Source organism: Macaca mulatta, chromosome 9 (assembly GCF_049350105.2).
Source record: "Macaca mulatta isolate MMU2019108-1 chromosome 9, T2T-MMU8v2.0, whole genome shotgun sequence".
NCBI lineage: Eukaryota > Metazoa > Chordata > Mammalia > Primates > Cercopithecidae > Macaca > Macaca mulatta.
This window is the reverse complement of record NC_133414.1, coordinates 61802720-61821722: the sequence shown is the minus strand read 5'-3', so window position 1 is coordinate 61821722 and position 19003 is coordinate 61802720. Positions and strand designations below refer to the sequence as shown.

The window sequence follows — 19003 nt, the reverse complement described above, 5'->3', positions numbered from 1 at the left end:
ACTGTTGTTACTGGGAATGAATAAGTGTTGTGGCCCCAGATGGCAGAGGTGTGGGCTTGATGCGGCTGATTTTGGTTCAGGTAAAGCAAGAACTTTGCCGGTCACATCCACTGGAAAAAGACTGGGCTGTCAAAGGATGCAGTGAGTCCCCATCTTTGGAGGCAGCCAAGTGCACCCGGAGTACTTAACTGCACCCTGAGTACCCCCAGTATACCCTGAGTACCCAAGTGCACCCCAAGCACACCAAGGACCACCCCCGGGTGGATGCCAAGGGGATAGTTAGGCTGCAGGTTGGAACAGGACCTGCTGACTTTAAATCCCTCTCTAACCCTGAGATATGAGGATGTAGCCTACACATCAAGAGGTGAATAGAATCTACCCTCATTTGCAAGGGATGTCCCCAGGGCAGCGGTGGGTGCAGCCCATCCAGTGTTCCCACTGGGAGATGCCCACGGGGTGCTCAGGCTTTGTGGCTCCCCAAAGCTGTTTCTGACAGATTAAATTGGTCCTACTCTGGTGCCTGCTAAACATCCAAAGACACTTTGAGTTGAATACAAATCTTTATTATTTTGAAAACCACAGCAAAGGCACTTCAGAATCTCCAGGTACCCAGTCTCAGTTGCCATTCAGTGGGGACAAGAGTGGTGCTGAGGGCATGGTCACGCCCTTCTGTGCTGCATGCAGAGGAGTGCGAGGCCAGGGCAGCTGACCTGGTCAGCCACCAGGGGAGCCCACGCCGCTTAGAACACAGCGTCCTTAGGTCAGGAATTTGTAGTTTGTTTTGTTATTAAGGTGGTAAGAGAATTTTTCATCCATTTAGAGCCTAACATTTTTAGATGAATGTTAATGGCTTCTTGGTTGGGATGGATACGTGTTCGTTTCTCAGCTGCTGAAGGATGTGTGTTCTAAAACAAAAGGACTCCCAGCCAGCTCTCCGGCTGCCTGATAGAGAAGCGTATCAGTAAGACACTTGTTAAAAACCCATATTCCCTGGCCCCTCTTGTGGAGACCCTGTCTCAGTAGATGGGAATGGGGCCGAGGTCTGTATAACCTGTGCCCAGGAGACTCTGTGACCGCTTGGGAAGCTCCTGCAGGGAGGAAGGAATGACCCACAAGCCCCCAGGCCCTTCATGCCGAGGCATCTGTCTGGCTGGAGAAACGCTAAGGTTGGCGTTGTGCTCACACTGGGAAATGACCTGGAGGAAGTTGGGAAGAGGAGCCCAGGCTGGTTCCACCCTCTGGGTCAGAAACCCAGCTGGAAAGCACTGGAAACAGGGAAATAGAAGACTAAAAGGCTGAGACCCCTCCTCCCCCACACCCAACCTGCGTCCATGGCTGAGGTTGAGTGAGGAGGCTTGGAGACTGCGTCCATGGCTGAGGTTGAGTGAGGAGGCCTGGAGACTGCGTCCATGGCTGAGGTTGAGTGAGGCAGCCTGGAGACTCTGGCTTCATGGCCTTTGCCCTTGTTCTTCTGTGCCTCAGGGGTCGCTGCCCACCAGGCTCAGCAGGGCGTTCTTGTAGTCACCGCTGGTGTCTTCCTGTGGGCAAGAGATGCATGAGCATGAGAAGGGGCTTGTTTGTGCCTGGCTTGGCAATGGCGGCGTGTTGTTATGACTAACAGCTGTGCCCCTGGCCTGCACCTGGCCCTGCCCTCCAGGGTTCCTAGCTGCAGGGGTTGTGCCGTCACCCCTCTTTCCTTGTTTTTAATTTCACGCCATTCCTTTGCATGTCCTTTTGATTCTCTTAGCAACTACATGCAGGAGTGATGTGGAAAATGAATCAGAGACAGTTCCACTTCTAAACAAGGAAGGGGTCAGCTGTCCCAGGGTTCTTCTATTCGGGAGCCAGGGGTGCCCAGCCATTCATTTACACAACACGATGCATCATTATTCAACACCTGCTGTGGCAGCTTGGGAACCAAGGCTGAGAGTGAGGCACCAGCACACACCTGGGGGCAGGGCCGGGGGTGGAAGGAGCCTGGACCATCGCGCCCTGGTGGTGTGGCTGAGGCAAGCCCTTCACCTCTGTGGGACTCATCTGTGAAATGAGATTGATGCTGCACTGCCGTGCATCCTGATGAGACGTGGTGAGGGCAGAGCAGGAGAAAGGCAAGCTGGTCTACCCTGCAGCTGACTCACATCGGGTCCACAGTGTTTGTCTCCTGATGAGACTGACCTTGTGGTCTGATGGCTGAGGAGCCCTGTTTCTTAGATACTGGTAGGTCCTGATGGGACTGGCTAGTCCAGGGTCTGCACACAGAGTTGGGAAATGGGCCAGGTCAGGTCACCCAGATTCTTCTTCATGCAGTTGAGGACAGTGGGGCCAAGAGAGGGGAGTAGATTCATTCACAGCAGCATGGTGAGGAAGGGGTAGGCTGGGGCTAGACTTTCCACACTCTGGAGCAGTTTAGGTCTCATGGTTATTGTCTGTTTTTCACCGCTTAGTAAAATTTGCCTGTTTTGAACCTGAAATCTTGTCACAGTTTTCAAACTACAATTAATTTTTTTTTAAACTTTTTTCTTTCTAGACACAGTCTCACTCTGTCACCCAGGCTGGAGTGCAGCGATGCAGTCCTAGCTCACTGCAGCCTTGAACTCCTGGGCTCAAGCGATCCTCCCGCCTTGGCCTACCAAAGCACTGGGATTACAGGTGTGGGCCACCACGCCTGGTGATTTTTATTATTTTGAAGACAATTTTCGTAATAGTTTTTAGAAAGAGAAGCATTAATTTTGTTTACTTTTTCAAATACATGAGTTATACTTGGAGTGTTTATACATTTGCCTCTTAATTTCAATGCAAGAGTTTTTAACTCATATCAGTATTGAAAACCATTTTTGCTTTAATGACATCTGTGGTCTACACTAAAAAGAAAATGTTTCGTCAAGGTATTCGTGATTCTAACTCAATTTTCTTAAGTTACAACATTAGATAAAATTTGAAGAGGGTGGCTTCATCTATCTCTAGAAATCTCTCTGATGCCATAAGTTACCATGTGTGGTTAAAAGGGTTAATGACAATCAGCTCAGACCGTCTGCAGGTGATAGCAGCAGTCCAGGCTGGTGTGTGCCTTGCCCTCCTGTCTCCCAACAAGATTGGCTGGGGAGCCTAAAGTGAAACCAAGAATAATTCCAACCATCCCTTCCCCATGCCCACCTGCTGCCCCATCTTGAAACATCTGGAAACAGAAATGTCTTTTCCATCTATGGTCAGCTATGTTTCTTGAAAAGTGCACTTAACAACGACATTTGCGGAAGAGCTAGAGACTTGACTTAGTAGCCAAAGAAGACTTAGGGATATATTTGTCCTAATGTGACTTCTGCTAATGAAATCATCAAGACCTCAATTTGCAGACACCCCTAGATGAGCTGTTTCTCCCAATTATCGCAGTGTGATAATCACTCTGTGTTTTGAAGGCTCCAGAACTCTTGCTAATTGGAATCGGGTTAGACAGTCTATTGACACTCATCTGACTTAGAAGTTGGCTGCCAGGACTACTTAAATCTGGATTTGAGCGGTGGGCCCGATTCCTACCGGACTAGTGCATCTCATTGACTATTCAGAGGTGGCTTCTTCTGCAAGGATTTGGTGTCTTTTCCAAGGAGCCACCATAACTCAAATGTGAAACCAACTTTCTGAGTGGGACTCAAGGCAGCCTCTGTGCCCTGGTCTCTGCATCTCCCCTCTGCCCCCAACTCCCCTTGGGATCCAGCCACACTGACCTCTGCTATTCCCTCCACACACCACATGGTCAGGAATGCAAGCTCGTGGTGCCCACTGGGAAGGGAGGGGCTCACGTGGCGTTGGCCACAGCCTCTAGGTCTCCCCGAATGTCTAGGTTTCAGGCTGGCCTCAACATTGGGAATGGCTGCTTACCATGATCATGCTGCTGAGGGTCTTGCCGTACATCTTCTTGAAGTGACACTTGATAAGATTTAAGTCAATCTCACTCCTTGAAACGATGTTTCTTATCAGGGTCCCATCGCGTGTCCCTGCTCCCTGGGCAAGACAGCGGCCATCAAAATCCTGCCTCACCTTTCCTGTCCATCTCTGAGTGATGGACGGATCTGTGTGGTTGGGTTCTAGGGCTTTTAGAGGGAGGGAAGGAGCCTGTGCTTCAGTCAAGGAAGCATTAGGAGGGATGCTTTGGTGGCTTAGGGTGTCCACTCCCTCAATCCCTTCTCACCCACTGCCCAGAACTCTTCCTTTATGATGCCAGGTGCTCCAAACTGCATTATGTTTGGTTTGCCATATCATATTCTAGACACGAAATACTGCTCCAACAAGACTTCCTACTAGAGCAACAGCAGCAGTCAGCTCAGCCAGGAATTTCACAGGCAGGGCCTTCCTGCTCACCTTCATCCCTGACCAGTCTCATGTCAGCTGGGGAATCGCATGCCCAGGGATTCCTGGCCAGGGAACATGGCCAAGGGAATCGCATGCCCGCTCTCATTTCCTAAGCAGAAGTGGCCAGAGGGCTTGGGTTTTGGGTGTGGAACTAACTTCAGGGGATATCAGCAACTATCCATCAGAGAAAACAGGCATTGGTTTTAGTTTCAGGGAATTATTCACCTCCGGACAGGCAGCATCCCTTTCCCAGACTCAATTTCACCCTGAGAACTAAAACCTTTCTGATCCACAACAGGTTGGGGTAAGAGAACTCCCCAGTGTGGAGGATGGTGGTGGCTTTGAGCTCCTTGACTTTGCACTTGGTGCTATGTAGGGTGACTGTCAGGAAGCAGAAGACAGGACAATTACCTTCATGGCATAGTAGAGTCTCTCTGCAAAGTAGCTGTGGAGGTTTCGGGTGCATTTCACTGGCAAACAAGAAAGCTATGTTAATGTCTGGAGCTGGTAGGTGGCACTGCCTACAACTTTATGTCTTGCCTTCGGTCTTAAGAGTTAGTGTTGTGCAAGGCTTGGCATATTTCTTTGTGCCCTGACTTTCCCAAAGTGAGAGGCTTTGTGTCAGGTGGTGTGGGACAGGGAAGGAAGCCCGGGGCACTGGGCACAGCTCCAAAGGCCCAAGCAGGCAGGCAAAGGGTAAAACGTGAAATGCATCGGACTCTGGGGCTTATCTGAAGACACCAGCTCAAACCCATCCAAGGGCAGCTCAGACTCAGGACAGGCCCTGGGCTCTCAACCCAGACTGCCCTCTCTCTGTCACTTAGCAGCAGGAACCCTGCATTTTGAATTCCCATGTGACATGTGGAGTTTGGCCCCAGAGGACTGAGGCACCTGGGGGCGTCTGGTCCAGAGAGTGGGCCCATGCTTGCTCCCATGGGTGCTGCTCAGAGACTTGGCATCTGAGTGGGGAAGGTTGGCGTTTTCACCCAGGGCTGTAGAAGGAGCGTGGGCTTTGAGTGAGGTAGGCATGTATTCACTTCCTGCCTTGATGGTGCAGTATAGTTTCATTACTTGACCTCTCTGACTCATCTGGTTAGAGAGACTGATGCAAGGCTTCAAGGGTAAGTAAACAGGAAGGCCCAGCATGACAGGGCACTGCATGGCTTCACTGTTCCCTGCTGGCAGACTTCATTCATGGCGGGTTCAGGCCAGATCCAGGGGTGAACTTTGGAAGCTGAGATTGGAGCAGGGGTGTGATTAGATGTCCTGACATAGACCGGATTGTGTCACAGCATCCAAGGCCAGCTGGGGTGTCTCAGATGGCCCTGTCCACCCAGAGAGGCAAGGACACAGCAGGGAGCCTGCTGGCTGCTGGCCTCTGCATGGAGGCAGCCTGGTGTGGAGCTGAGAGCTGCAGGCCAGGAGTCCGGACCTGGGCTCTGTGTGTAAGTGGGAGAAGAGACGTCCCTCTGCCCTGGGCCTCAGCTCTCTACTCTGCAGTGACTCTTCTCATTGTGATCTCAGCCCTGGACCCCATGAGAGCTCTGGAGTGGGTCCTCCTGAGTAGCCCTGACTTCCTGCCGTGGGGAAGATCCCCAGTGTTTCTCAGCACCAGACCATCTGTCACTCAATTTGGACTCAAGCTACACATCACTGTTTCTTCAACTGGCAATGAAGGCAGGGGCCAGGCCCCTGGCTCACGTCCAGAAAGGTGACGTTGTGCTGGCCAGGGCTTCATAACTAGAGCCAGAGTGCTCCCTGCATGGCTGCCATGAGTACACAAAGGGTTGGAGCTGGCATAATCACTGGCGTATGTATTCATGTGTGCACACACACACTGTCTCTCTCACACACACATCACACTGTCTCTCTCACACATACTCACATCCCACCCACACAGTCATGCACACACACCCTCAGGCACACTCTCATGCAAACACATTCTCACGCACACACACTCTCATGCACACACACACTCATGCACACACACACTCATGCACACACACTCTCATGCACACACACCCTCATGCACACACACCCACACAGCACCGGGCACCACATGGGCATCACAGAGACCAATCCTTGGCAGCACACACTGGGACTCTAGAGGTGGAGCAGTGCCTGGGTGAAGGGGACAGGCAGAGTGTGCATTGAGGGGACATCCCGTGAAGGTGACGTGGATTATTTCTCTTGCGGTCACATCTCTAGGCCCTTTGTTCTTTTGGTGCTGCCCCACGGTGAGCCCTGTGGCCTGAAAAATGTGCATGTCTGAGCTCTTACCCACAGTGAGCATGGCCTCCTCCAGCGAGCCGTGGGTCTCACTGTTGATGCTGTCCTCAATGCTCTTGTTGGCAATTTTCTCATACTCTTCAAACACTGTGGAGAGGGCTCTGCTCAGGGGATGGTCAGACCTCCTTGCGCTGCCCCTCAGTGTCTCGGATCAGAGACTGCACATCAATGTGCTGCCCTGACCTCCCGCTTGGTGGCCAGGGAAAGAGTCCTGACCTTCCTGGCTCTCTCCCTAACTCTAGACTTGGCAAGGCAGAAGCATGAGGGAGAGACTCATGACCAGGATACCTGCTGTGACCCCGGCCCCAGCCCCTCCCTTCTGGTACCTCTCAGCAGGTGAGTGGCACTGCGCGTGCACAGGATGGTGATGAATTTCATCTCATCAGTCCCACGGATCTTCTCACCTGCTGCATACAGATCCTAGCATTGGAACACCCACAATAAGCCGGTGAGGGAGACCAGGGAGGTGAGGGACTAAGCCCCAGAGTCCCAGAGCTGCAGCCATGGCCGGGCCCTGTCCACTCTGTCAGGCCAGCATGCTCCTCTGCTTGGTCATCTCTGACAGGGAGCTCCCCTTTCTCTAGCAGCTCTGGCTTAGAATCTTTTCTCCATCCTGGGCTACAATCTGCTCTAGGAACTGCCCGGTCCCCAGGCTTCCCTCTGCCAGCAGGCAGACCTATAAAACCCGGACACGTTGTGTCCAGCACTGGGGCTCAGCATCCCCAGGTTCATGGGCTGTTGCTGCCAGGACAGAGCTTTAGTGCTCCCCCATCCCCAAGTCACGCTCCCTACTCCCCAACACCCTCACTCTCCTCCCCAGATACCAGAGGGCAAAGGCCTATAGGGAGCTGAGCTGGGTGGGTCCCAGCTTAGTGTCAGAGAAAGCCCCCATGGGCAGAGGAGCTGGAGTCCAGATGGCAGGGTTGGGGCCACATGGCCAGCTGGGCGCAGCCTCACCTGTGCGTCTTGGAGGGCCAGTCCCGGGTCCACAAAGCTGCTCACATCATCCCTGCTGCCCTAGGAACAGAGGAGGTGGATCTGTAAGGCAGGCCAGCTGACGAGAGCATTAAGGGCAGAGGGGGCATCCTGGGCTTGGAGGGTAGGCATGGCTCTGCTGCTTTTTGGCTATGGAAACTTCAGCAAGCCAGTTATTCTCTTCAGCCCTCGGTTTCCTCATTTGTACAATGGGGGTGGTAAGGACTGTCTCATAAGGCTTGGGGGATTCAGTGAACTAAGGTAAGCAAAGTGCCTGGCATGAGGCCTGCACGAAGGCCCTGCTCTCCTCTCCCTTCCAGGACGCTGTCACATGGCTGAGTAAGGACAGGTGTGGGGGCTCTGCACTCAGGACCCTCTAACCATGCTGAGACACACGCAATGAGCCCTGGCTGCTGGGCTATCCCATGCCCCTGCCTTGACTCTTGTGGCTCTATTCAAGGGCTGCTCCCTGGGGTGGAGCTCTTGGGACCCCCAAACCACGACACTCCCAAGAGCCTAGGCTGTGATACCTGCAGGAGGCACACCAGGATCCTCTCCAGGTAGCCACTTGTGTCTGCTTGGATGTCCTCCTCCAGGCTGGACCCGTAGTCTGCAGGGAAACAGGACCATGAGGCACAAGCAGAGGTCCACAGCCTACCCAGGGCCTGATTTCTTCCTTCCAGCCCTGTTCCCCATACTTCTCCTGATTAAAGCCTTCTAGGAAAGAAAGTCCTTGGCACAGGGCATGGATGCAATGCCCGGGTGTCCAAGTGGCTGCCACCTGGGTGTTGGTTCACAACTAGAAGCGACATGCACACACAGCCAAGCGCAAAGCACAAGATGGACCAGATCAGAGAGCCAGGCCAGGGGCTGCCAGCCAAGCTCCATTTCATCTCAAGGCTTGGCAAAGCCAAAGCCTCCAGCAAAACTCCCCACTGGCTACACACTGTGGAGGACTGACTGGCCTCTGCTAGCCTGGGGTCCACACCCCCTACTAACACCGTCCTCAGCGCAGAGATTTGAGTTGGTCACGTGCCTCTCTCCGCTGTAAGAGGAGCTGGTGAGCTTACAGATCAAGTCTGAGTCAAGTTCAATGTTACCATCAGGCACAGATCTTGGCACACGGTAGGTGCTCAGCACCTGTGGGTAAAAAAGTCCCCAAAGGGTCCTTTCTAGTGTGGTCCAGGTTACTTCTTGATCCTTGTTCCCTGCCAGGCTGCCAAAGCTTGTGGCCACTCCCAAGCCCCTCCATCTGTGCCACCCCTTACCTTCCTCATACGCCTTCATGATCTCCTGCAGCTGGTTCTTGGTCCGAGAGGCCAGGATCTCAATGATGACGCCCTCCTTGGTTCCTAAGCCCTGTGGACAGAAACCTCTGCCTGCTGGAGTGCTCTGCCATGACCTTCTGCTCTGTACACACCTTCTTTTCTCAAGATGCCTAAGCCTCAGGAAGGACCTCACTGCCCTGTCCCACTTGGAGTGGGAGGATGTGATGAGAAAATCACATGCTTGTCTTCAGTGATGGACATTGAGGGCAAGTGGTGTGATGGGGAAGCCCTGTCTCAGCTCTCCCTCCTTAGCTGGGTGGTGTCAGACAGGCTGCTCCAGGTCCCACAGCCTAAGCATCCTGATCCATAAACAGGAATAATTAGCCTCCCCTGCCCCAAATGTAGATTAGGGGACACGGGTGTAAAATGCCTGGCAGTGCCCACGCAGCAAGTGTCTTTTCAAACAAAATGATGATAGTTACTGGGTCCCCATCCCTATTAATCTGCAAAAGCAGAGTAGTGAGAGGTAAAGGGAAACCCAGGGGGCTATGCCTGGGACTGTAGAGGCGGGTTTCCAATACCACTGTACACCTGAGCTTGTGAGGTTCTGAGAAGTACCGATTTTGGCTTCATCATGGCCACTCAACATGTCAGTCAGGGACCAGTGACCCCAGGTGTTGGGTGCAGTCTGGGCACCTGACTGCCTGCTCACTGGGCCCAGCTGTGGCCCATGTGGCCATTCCAAACAGTGGCTCAAGGGGAGCTCTGGGCTGCCGGTGCCCGTTCCCTGCATTGCCCCTACCCAGTCATGTGAGCACCCCTGCCACTTCCCTGCCCTGTTTGCCTGGTTACCTTCATGGCGTCATGCAGCTCCTTGGCTTCGTATCTGTATGGCAGGTACATAAGGGCCACAATGAGCCTCTCAAACTTGCCACTCAGCTCCGACTTCAAGGTCTCAGTGAGGTCCTAATGCAGGAACAGGGAAAGGTGGTATTTGTCATAAGCCAGGCCCACCTGAGTGCAGGCAGCGGCGTGGTGGCTGGGCCCAGGGGCTTGGGCTGGATTCCGCGTGGGCCCTGCCACGTGCTGGCTGGGTTTCTTGGGCCAGCTCCTTAACTTCTCTGAGCATCAGTATCTTTACCAGTTACACGGAGACAAACATGCTCCTGCTTCATCCCATTGCTTTGGGTGTTGATAGAGAGATGTGTGTGACTCAACTCAGCATTCAGTGCAGTGCTGGGCACATTATAAGCTCTCAGTAAAATGAAATTGGCATTGCTAGCTAGACTGCAAGCTCTGAGTGTGGCATCACCATAAAATACGTGTGCCTCCTTCGAAGGGCACATGTTGCTACGAGGAGCCATCAGGCTACATCAGCTGATCTGCAGAGCAGCAGAGAGATCAACGGCTTTGTCAGACCTGGATTTTAATCCCCACCTTGTTGATTACAGGCTCTGGGACCTTGGGCAACTTACAACCGCTCTGAGCACTAGTTTCTCCAAATGTTTGAAGGCAAAGAATAATGTATAGCTGTGAGGACTAAGAGAGGGAAACTGTAAAAATGCACACTGGGTTCTTCAAGAGAATATTTGAGCTGATCTTCCCTTGTTGAATCTCCAAACTAATGATTTGAGTCACTAGAGGCTTCAGGCAACCATGGCTATGTACATATTTAATCCTGTGTTTACTGTGTATCCCCAAATGTCAGGCTTTGCCCTAGGGGTGGAGGGCAGGTGGGAGGAGAAACAAAGGGTCTGGCATACTTGTTCCAGGCTCTCAGAATTCCCAGGTGGCAGAAGGGACGAGGTGTGGGTGCAAGCAGCTGGACCGAGGAAAACGTGCCCACACCCCAGAACAGAGCGAAGCCAGGCCTGCATGCCCGGGGCATGGGAAAGAGAAGGTGGTCTGGGCTCAGGGGGCAGGGCGAGATAGCCTGGGGACAGGGAGAGAGACCTCCAGTGGGGCCTGTGGGGTGCATGAGAAGGAATGCTGTGAGAGAGGAGGCAGGAAAAGAAGCAGGGAAGGCCAGCCCCTGGCCCAGGCACTGACACCTAAAAGTAGGTCTGCCAGATAAAACACAGGGCGGCCAGTTACATTTGAATTTTGATAAAGAACAATTGTTTTCGTGCAAACAGGTTCCATGTGCCCATGCTGCCAGTGTGGGCTGGCTCTTCGGGAAAGTCGTCCAGAATGGAGCTGCCTCCCAGGCTGTACCCCCAACCCCAAGGCTCACCTATCCCCACCCCCACCAGCCTTCCCCTTGCCTTGCCAAACTGAGCCTTGAAGGACTTGGCGATCTGCTGCCGCTGCGCGTTGCTTCTCTTGGTGAGCACATCGATGATAGCCTGCTCGTTGGTCCCTGCAGGGATACAGCGCGAGTGACCCTCTACCCCCAGGGTGATGCACTGGTGAGGGTGGAGGAGGGCAAGGTGAAGACAGCTGCTTGGTGGCTGAGCAGCTGAGACCCGACACCTGGATAGTTCCAAACCCCTGGACCATTTTCGTGGTATAAACAAGGCCCTTAGGAAATCTGCCTCCCCATTTCCCACCCCACACCACCACAATGCTGGGGTGTGCCCAGGGCCCGTCTCACAAGATGGAATCTGAGGTCTGGGTGGCTCTGGACATCAGCCCGGGCCTTTGGAGCTTGGCTGAGTGAGATCTCCGGCCCTGCCCTCCTTTGTGTTGGTTGCAGTAGGGGAAGGTCAAGACTAAGAGTCCAACCCCTGGATTCGAGGCCTGGCCCAGCAACTGCGTGGCATTGGGCAGCCAGCCTCATTTCCCTGGGCCTCCATTTTTTCTCATTTGGGAAGTGGAGATAACTTTCTACTTCACAGAAAGCAGAGGGCATGAGGACGTTTTCTGGACTTGTCAGGAGCGGCAGTTCTCGTTAATGCCCCTGATCCTCAGGCAGAGCCAGCTAAGGGGTCAGTCCCAGCTGGGGTGAGGTCAGGGTGCATGCTCTGCTCTCAGGTCAGGAGGGCTTTCTGGGCAAGCTATTTAAATCTGGCCTCAGGTCAGCCCTCGCCCACTCACGGTAGTGCTGAGGGCGGCACTGGGCAAGTGCTGGAGATGGGAAGGGAGCCGGCTCTGTGGCCATCGACATGCGGCAAGGGGGCCTTCAGTCAGCCCCACAAACTCCCCACACCTCACACTCCCAGCTCTGTTCCTGGCGTTGTACAGCACCATCCCCTTCATACTTCATGTGACACACGAGGCCAAGAATTATTGGGGCCACTTACAAGTGAGAAAGCTGAGACTGATGGGAAGTCACTCACAGGGACACACAGCTGACCTCCCCACCCCCATTACCCAGGGAAGAGCAGCACCCTCCTGTCCAGTCCTGCAGGGTGGGTGCTGACCTCACTGCAGAAACAGAAGGCTGTGTGATTCTCTGGGTAGTGGAGTCAGTCTCAGAGTATCACGGGACACCCCAGCTCCTCAGATGTCCCCTGGCACCTGCTTGCCAGGGCTATGAGCAGAGAGGTCTTGAGCAGAGGTGGCAAGGCTGCCAACACCCACTCACCGATCCCCTTCATGGCTTTGTAGAGGGTCTCTGCATCAGGGTCTGGGTTGAAGTGGGAGCTGCTCTTCACTGTGACACCCTCCTGTTCAATCTGCAAGAGAACCAGGCCTGCTCAAAGCAGGCAGGGATGGGGAGGGCAGAGCAGGCTCCCAGCCCATCTTGTAGCCTGCCCTGACAGGGTAAGCCCCTCCCCTGGACACGGAGATCTGCTCAGCCCTTGCAGGCCAGTACTCAGTCCTTCAGCCCTTTGGCCAACAGGGTGGAGTAGCCAGAGCCAGAGTTTATGGGGAGAAGCCACGAAACCTTTCCTGTCCCTGCCTGTGCCATCTGAGGGCAGATAGCAGCCCCAGCCACACCCAGCTCCTTCCAGCATCACCCACCAGCAGCAGGAAGGGACAAACTCACCCAAAGTTAGGGGAGAAAGAACACTTAAGCAAAGGCTTCCTGGAGCTGCATGCGCTGCCCTCAGAGCGTGCAGATGAGGCTGGAAGGCTGGGCATGGTTCTGCCTTTCTGAGGAATGGTTTGAGCTCAGTCTGCCCTCTTCCTGGGGAGTTAGAACTTACAGTAACTGAGAGGGCGGGGGCTCAGCTGAGCATCCTGATAGTTCAGGGTGTTTGCAAGTCCACAGGCCCATGGGGCTCAGAGCGTCAGGTTTAGAAAAACCCACAGGATGCTCTGCAGATTGTGAAATAAACCAGATAACCAGGTGTCTGAGCCCTTGACTTCCAAGCCTCCAGTTCAGGGCTTGCCTGAGGGCTTTTTAAACTGCAGAATTTCTCAGATGATTAAGACAGACGACTCCTCATAAGTATGTTTTGGGTGGAGGAATGGTAAAGAGTGGAGGGATATTGGAGATAGGTATTGAATTAGAGGGAGACTCAGAGATACTCCAGGACGAAAAAGAGTTTAGTCCCATCCAGTCTTGTCTTCCATTCACCTGTTCACTTATTCCTTCCATCACCTCCATCATTTGCCCTTCTACTTTCTCACCTACCCACTTATCCATTTGACTACCACATCCATCCATCCATCCATCCATCCATCCATCCATCCATCCATCCATCCAGGCCCTGGGTTAGATTCTGAAAATACAGAGATTCCCATGGATGGCATATCTGTAAGTATCTTTTCTTTGAGTAAGAGGTAAGGCATCTTTCTGAACCCTTTGCTTTAATTTCAAATGTCTGGTGACAGATCTTCGTGAGTCATTTCTTAGCACCATGTTGCACAGCAGAAATTGTTAGAAATAATTCCTATGGAAATTCCATCCAGAGACAGCCAATGTGGTCCCAGATATTGCTCATCAGTGTACACACACACGATATCCCTTGCTTGTGGAGTAACACTCTGCTATTACTCCTCTTAGCACTTTGAGCCCCTTGTGTGTGCCAGACCTGGGCCAGGTGCTTTAGATGCAATGCTTATGTCATGGCTTCCTCAACAGTTGTGCTAGGTAAGTACTGATGCCTCACTTTACAGAAAGGGAGCTGGACTCCCTTACGTGGATAGTAAGCAGTGCTACTGGGACTCCCCAGCCTGACTCAGAAGCTGAGCTCTATCTACCTCCCCTGCCCTACTGATGACTCAACCTTTCCCAGGCAATGAGTGTTTCTGGAACGTTCCACTGAAGGAAGCTTCACCCGCAGGAATGCAGGTCGTCTGGGAAGGTGGGGGGCATCTCAGCTCTCAGTGCCTGCCGGCTTCCCTCTGTCCCGGCTCTCTCGGGTGCTGTGGTGCACCAGCTAGTGGCCAGGTTGTGTGACTGCATCCCTCAGGAGCATGCAGTCCAGCAGGGGTGCAGTAGGGCTCAGGTGAAGCATTTGTAAGCAGCTCCCAGGCTGGTTCTTATTTTGCTGCATTAAGAAGCCTGTGTCTCACTTCCCACTCTAAGGTTTTAGAAAATAAGTGTTCTAGGAATTGGAGCCCTGGCTATCAGTGTGGGTTCCTGGAGCTCCAGAACCCCTGCTGAGAAGGAAGGTCAGCCTCAGGCTCCTGCAGGGTCTTGCCCAGGGCCATGCTAGTACAGACAGGCACATTTTCACTGAAAAGGTGATTCAGACCAGCCTGTGACTACATCTATTGATATAACTTGTTCTGTGACAGGCGCGGGGGAGCTGCCACACCTCGGCCTTCCCCCGCTATGTGGCTGCCCAGAGGCCTGGGAGATTGGGTTTGTCTCTATGAGACACAGAGGAAAAGACAACACCAAAAAGAGAGGTGCAAAGGGGCTCTGCCTGCAGACAGAGTCTCTCCAGTGGTTCCCTCATCCCCTCCCATCCCGTTCCTGGTCCAGCTTTGTGCCCAGAGGACACTGGGTCCTCGCTGGAAGCTCAGCTCTTGCAGGTGGGGTCTACCTGTGAACTTGCTGCCCCGAGCCAGCTCTCGCATGGGGCATGGACGGCCAGGGTACAGTTTTGGCCCTGGAGTCAGGCTGTTCAGATTCTCACCCAGACTCTGACACTTACTAGTGAGTTCGGGCACCTGCCTAGCCTACTTGTGCCTCAGTTTCCTCATCTGTGGATAAGAATACTGGTGTCTACTTCATAGACTTCTTTTTTTTTTTATCTTTTTGAGTCAGAGTTTCGCTCTTGTTGCCCAGGCTGGAGTGCAGTGGTGCTATATCAGGTCACCGCAACCTCCGCCTCCCAGGTTCAAGCGATTCTCCTGCCTCAGCCTCCCTAGTAACTGGGATTACAGGCGTGTGCCCACCACACCCGGCTAATTTTGTATTTTTAGTAGAGATGGAGTTTCTCCATATTGGTCAGGCTGGGCTCGAACGCCCGACCTCAGGTGATCCGCCCGCCCCGGCCTTCCAAAGTGCTGGGATTACAGGCATGAGCCGCCACTCCCGGCCTTCATAGACTTCTTGTGAGGTTCAAGGGAGATACCGAATGTGAGGTGCTTAGAGGAGGGCCCGGCACACAGTAGGGACTCAGTGAGTGCCACAGTGATCCTGTCAATTTGGCAGGTCCCTACATGGAGAGCCCTTTGTCCTGCTGCACTGGGTGCAAGGCCCAGTGTCAGACTACCTTGGCCAGCAACTGACTTTGGAAAGCACCCAGCACTGGGCTCTCCCTGCCATGTCCACCTCCTCAAAGGCAGGTTCCCAGCAGCCTGGTTGAAGTTGGAGGCTGCCATGGCCCCTTGTCCTGGAAGATGGCTGCTTCCCTGGGGGCCAGGACAACTGCCCCACCTCACCCTGGCTTCCTCTGTGTCCCACCTCACCCTGGCTTCCTCTGTGTCCCACCTGTCCAGAACCTAGCATGTCTGACCCTGAGGACCCTTGCCTGGGTTGTGACATCTATGATCTAGAGATTCCCTGAAGCTGGACAAGCCCGGTTCCCCACAAAAGCTCACAGAGAGCTTGGGGCTGGGCAGAGAGACCCAAGTGCTCTCTGATTGGAGCCTGCTGGCCATTGGACCCTAGCAAGTCACTCAGTGTCTCTGAGCTTCCATTTCCTCAACTGCAAAACAGCAAGTGCAGCCCTGACACCCTGACATCCTGAGGCTGCGTGGGAGGAAAGGAAAAGGGCGTGCAGAGCCGGCAGCCAGGAGATGTCACCTCTGTCCCCTCCTGGATATTCAACTCCTTAGCACAGCGATGGCCTCAGGCTCAAGCATAGATGAAAAGCTCCTGAGAACCCATCAGTTCTGCTGGGGATGGGCTGTCCTGAGCGCCGGGTTCCTCAGGGCTCTAGTAGGCCAGGTCCTCCTGCTTCCCCTCTTCCCTCTCCAGTCTTGACAAATGAACATCATTGATCCCGGAGGTAAAGGCACTGATGGGTCCCCAACAGCATGTTCAGGTTACTCTCCTGCTCAAAGCCCTTCAATGCTGTCCCACTGCTCTTAAGGTAAAGCCTGAACTCCTCAGCCTGCCAGGCAAGGCCTTTCAGGACCTGGTCCTGCCTGCTTCCCCAGGTCCATCTCCTCCGGAACCAGGACCCTCGAGCTGTGCTGAGCAGCTTCCCTCAAAGCCAAGCTCCCCGCCCTCTGACTCTCTGACACAGTTCCCTCTGCCGGGAGCAGTATGCCTGATTCTCCCCAAATGCACACGTGTGTGCACCCCATACACATTTACACACAAGACTCAACCATGACACCCCCTCCTTTGAGTGGCCTCACCCCTGCAAGGGTCTCCCCTGGACTCCTCTCAAACCTCAGCTTCCCCCTTGCATTTCTAGATTTCTTCATCGGCCTGTCTCCCGGCTCAGGTCCCATCCCTGCCATGGGCACTCTAGGCCTGGGACTGTTTCATCTCGGCCCCTCCCCACCCTCCATGCTTGGCCCAGGAGGCAGCCAAATGTAGAACGAGCCACTCCCAGCCAAGGGCGACTTTACATTTCTCAGGCCTCCCTGGTGACCAGCACCCAACACCATGCAGGAGCCCAACTCTCTTGCCAGCTGCCACTTACCCAGGCTTTCCACCAGGCCATCTCGTTCACCTCGGGAGCACCTTTCCCAGGGAGATGAAGAGACACAGGTCAGCCTCCACTGGGACTCCACACGTCTGGCTCCTGCAGCTGAGGAATGAGCAAGCCGCTGCCTTGGGTGTGGGGGTGCAAGCCCGCCCTGGGCCGCACCCAGCGCCACACCTGCCTATCGCCCCCTTGCCCCTGGGCTCTGCCTGGCTTTGGGCGTCTCCTGTGGCTCCCAGGCCCCACCCAGACACTGTCCAGGCCTGCTCTCGGGAATTATGCAACTCACTGTCAGATATTTGGGCTGTGGCTGTTACGCATACTGGAAATTCTTAGCTCCAGCCTGCGAAATCCCCACTCAGTAAACACAGCTCCATGTTGATCAGGCTGGTCACACACTCCCGACCTCAGGTGATCTGCCCTCCTCGGCCTACCAAAGTGCTGGGACTACAGGCGTGAGCCACCACGCCCAGCCAATTTTCAACATTCCTAATAGCCCTGGAGCATTCCATTTAATCAACTGTATATGCAATATTTTTTTTTCCCCGGGGGCAAGGGGCTCATATTCACCACAATTGGGAGGCCAGTTGGTGAGAAGGTGGCAGGCGGCACAGCCACCTTATACAGCATGCCATACTGGTCCACTGTCAGACAGGTGATGGCCTCAGTCCACCACCCCCCGGCTGACTCCGGCTCCTGCCTGACTCTGCCCGGCCACCACAACCCCTTGGGACCGTTCAGAGGCATCACTGGAGGGTGTGTGGTTAGTGGAGCGCTGGTAGTTCTCCCCATATCCCCTCTGGTCACGGGGAGGTCTCGTTTCTTTGGTGGAAGCCATTCCTCACTCCTCTCATGAACAGGTTTCATATTGCTTTGTGGTGTTCCTGGAGCCTGGAAGGAGTCGGCTTGCTCCCTGGGGCATCAGGAGAGGCTTCTCTGTAGCTTCTCTGTACCCTTCTCTGCTTCTGGCGGGGGCGCCCACATCTGAGCTTCCAGTGGTGCTTCTGAGCAGCTGTAGTAAGTATCCTCCCGTCCTCCCGGCTGTCAGGCCTCTGAGCCCAAGCCAAGCCATTGCATCCCCTGTGACTTGCACAGATACGCCCAGATGGCCTGAAGTAACTGAAGAATCACAAAAAAGTGAAAAGGCCCTTCCCCGCCTTAACCGATGACATTCCACCACAAAAGAAGTGAAAATGGCCGGTCCTTGCCTTAAGCGATGACATTATCTTGTGAAATTCCTTTTCCTGGCTCATCCTGGCTCAAAAAGCTCCCCCACTGAGCACCTTGTAACCCCCACTCCTGCCCGCCAGAGAACAACCCCCCTTTGACTGTAATTTTCCTTTACCTACCCAAATCCTCAGCCCGCCTGCACCCAGGTGATTAAAAAGCTTTATTGCTCACACAAAGCCTGTTTGGTGGTCTCTTCACATGGAAGCACATGACACCGGCTGGCTGGGGAGCCAGCCATTTTGCAGCACTTCCCCGGATCCATCCGCTTGTCCTGGAGCCAGGGCAACAAAGGCTGCCGCCATCCCCCGCCCCGGAGCCACCCCACACCCCTGTATATGCAATATTTGTTAACCAGTCCCTTTTGGTGTCCATCTAGGTACAGGTCTCATTTTTTGAGCTAAAGTATTTAGAATACACTGGAAGTAACAGATGTCACCTCCACATTGCACACCAAACCTAATAAGCAGAGCCAAACTTTTCATCCAAGTGATTTGGCTAACATTTTAGGATGTTTCTAATCTCTCAGTAATACAAATATGCTACAATAGATCTGTGTGTTTATCCTTTGGGCACTTGTGTGTACCTGTGCATACCTGGAGAATAAAGTCCTGGGAGAGGAACTGCCATCCAAAGAGGATGTTTCAGTCTATAATACTGCCACCAACAATATGCTCGTGCTTCTGAGTTTGCGTTTGGATCAGGAGAATTTGAAAGTCATCAGGAACCAAACGAGGCTATAAGATTCAGCTGTAGCTGGAAAGTGGCAAACGTTCCAAAGCTAAGACATTGGCTATTCCTGGGCTGTTCACAAACTGTGAGGCCAATTCTAGATAAGATTCAGAAATACGGTGAGCAACTCACTTATTTTTTAAGCAAAACACCTTTTCTTCTAATTTATGCTAAGAACAAATAGCTTCCAGCAGAGAAATAGGGGATGCAATATTTTTACAAATT

At 53.5% G+C, this 19003-nt stretch overlaps 1 protein-coding gene across 3 annotated transcripts; it reads right to left on the bottom strand.

Annotated features, from left to right (window-relative positions):
• Nucleotides 1-541: 541 nt before the first annotated feature.
• On the bottom strand, nucleotides 542-18323 carry LOC694628 (annexin A8). Of its 3 annotated transcripts, none has more exons than XM_015146952.3 (13): nucleotides 17390-18323; nucleotides 16817-16924; nucleotides 12403-12493; nucleotides 11141-11235; nucleotides 9729-9842; nucleotides 8877-8967; nucleotides 8139-8218; nucleotides 7591-7650; nucleotides 6960-7053; nucleotides 6625-6720; nucleotides 4756-4814; nucleotides 3874-3996; nucleotides 542-1538 (listed from the first exon to the last, which is right to left on the bottom strand). In XM_015146952.3, exons 2-13 carry the CDS (start codon nucleotides 16835-16837, stop codon nucleotides 1479-1481), a joined length of 984 nt encoding a protein of 327 aa, XP_015002438.1. In that variant the 5' UTR covers nucleotides 16838-16924; nucleotides 17390-18323; the 3' UTR covers nucleotides 542-1478. The 3 variants fall into 3 exon arrangements, with proteins under 3 accessions (XP_015002438.1, XP_077801695.1, XP_028682207.1); XM_077945569.1 differs by lacking the exon at nucleotides 17390-18323 and adding an exon at nucleotides 17109-17317; XM_028826374.2 differs by lacking the exons at nucleotides 6625-6720; nucleotides 17390-18323 and having other exon boundaries at nucleotides 16817-17108.
• Nucleotides 18324-19003: the final 680 nt, after the last annotated feature.

What these genes read in the sequence shown, in the direction of transcription:
- LOC694628 (XM_015146952.3), bottom strand. Translation starts at nt 16,837, where the DNA reads ATGGCCTGGTGGAAAGCCTGG. An exon ending in TGGCCTGGTGGAAAGCCTGG is followed by an intron (nt 12,494 to 16,816) that starts GTAAGTGGCAGC and finishes GTTCTCTTGCAG; the next exon opens with ATTGAACAGGAGGGTGTCAC. An exon ending in GACTCTACTATGCCATGAAG is followed by an intron (nt 3,997 to 4,755) that starts GTAATTGTCCTG and finishes TGTCTTGCCCAG; the next exon opens with GGAGCAGGGACACGCGATGG.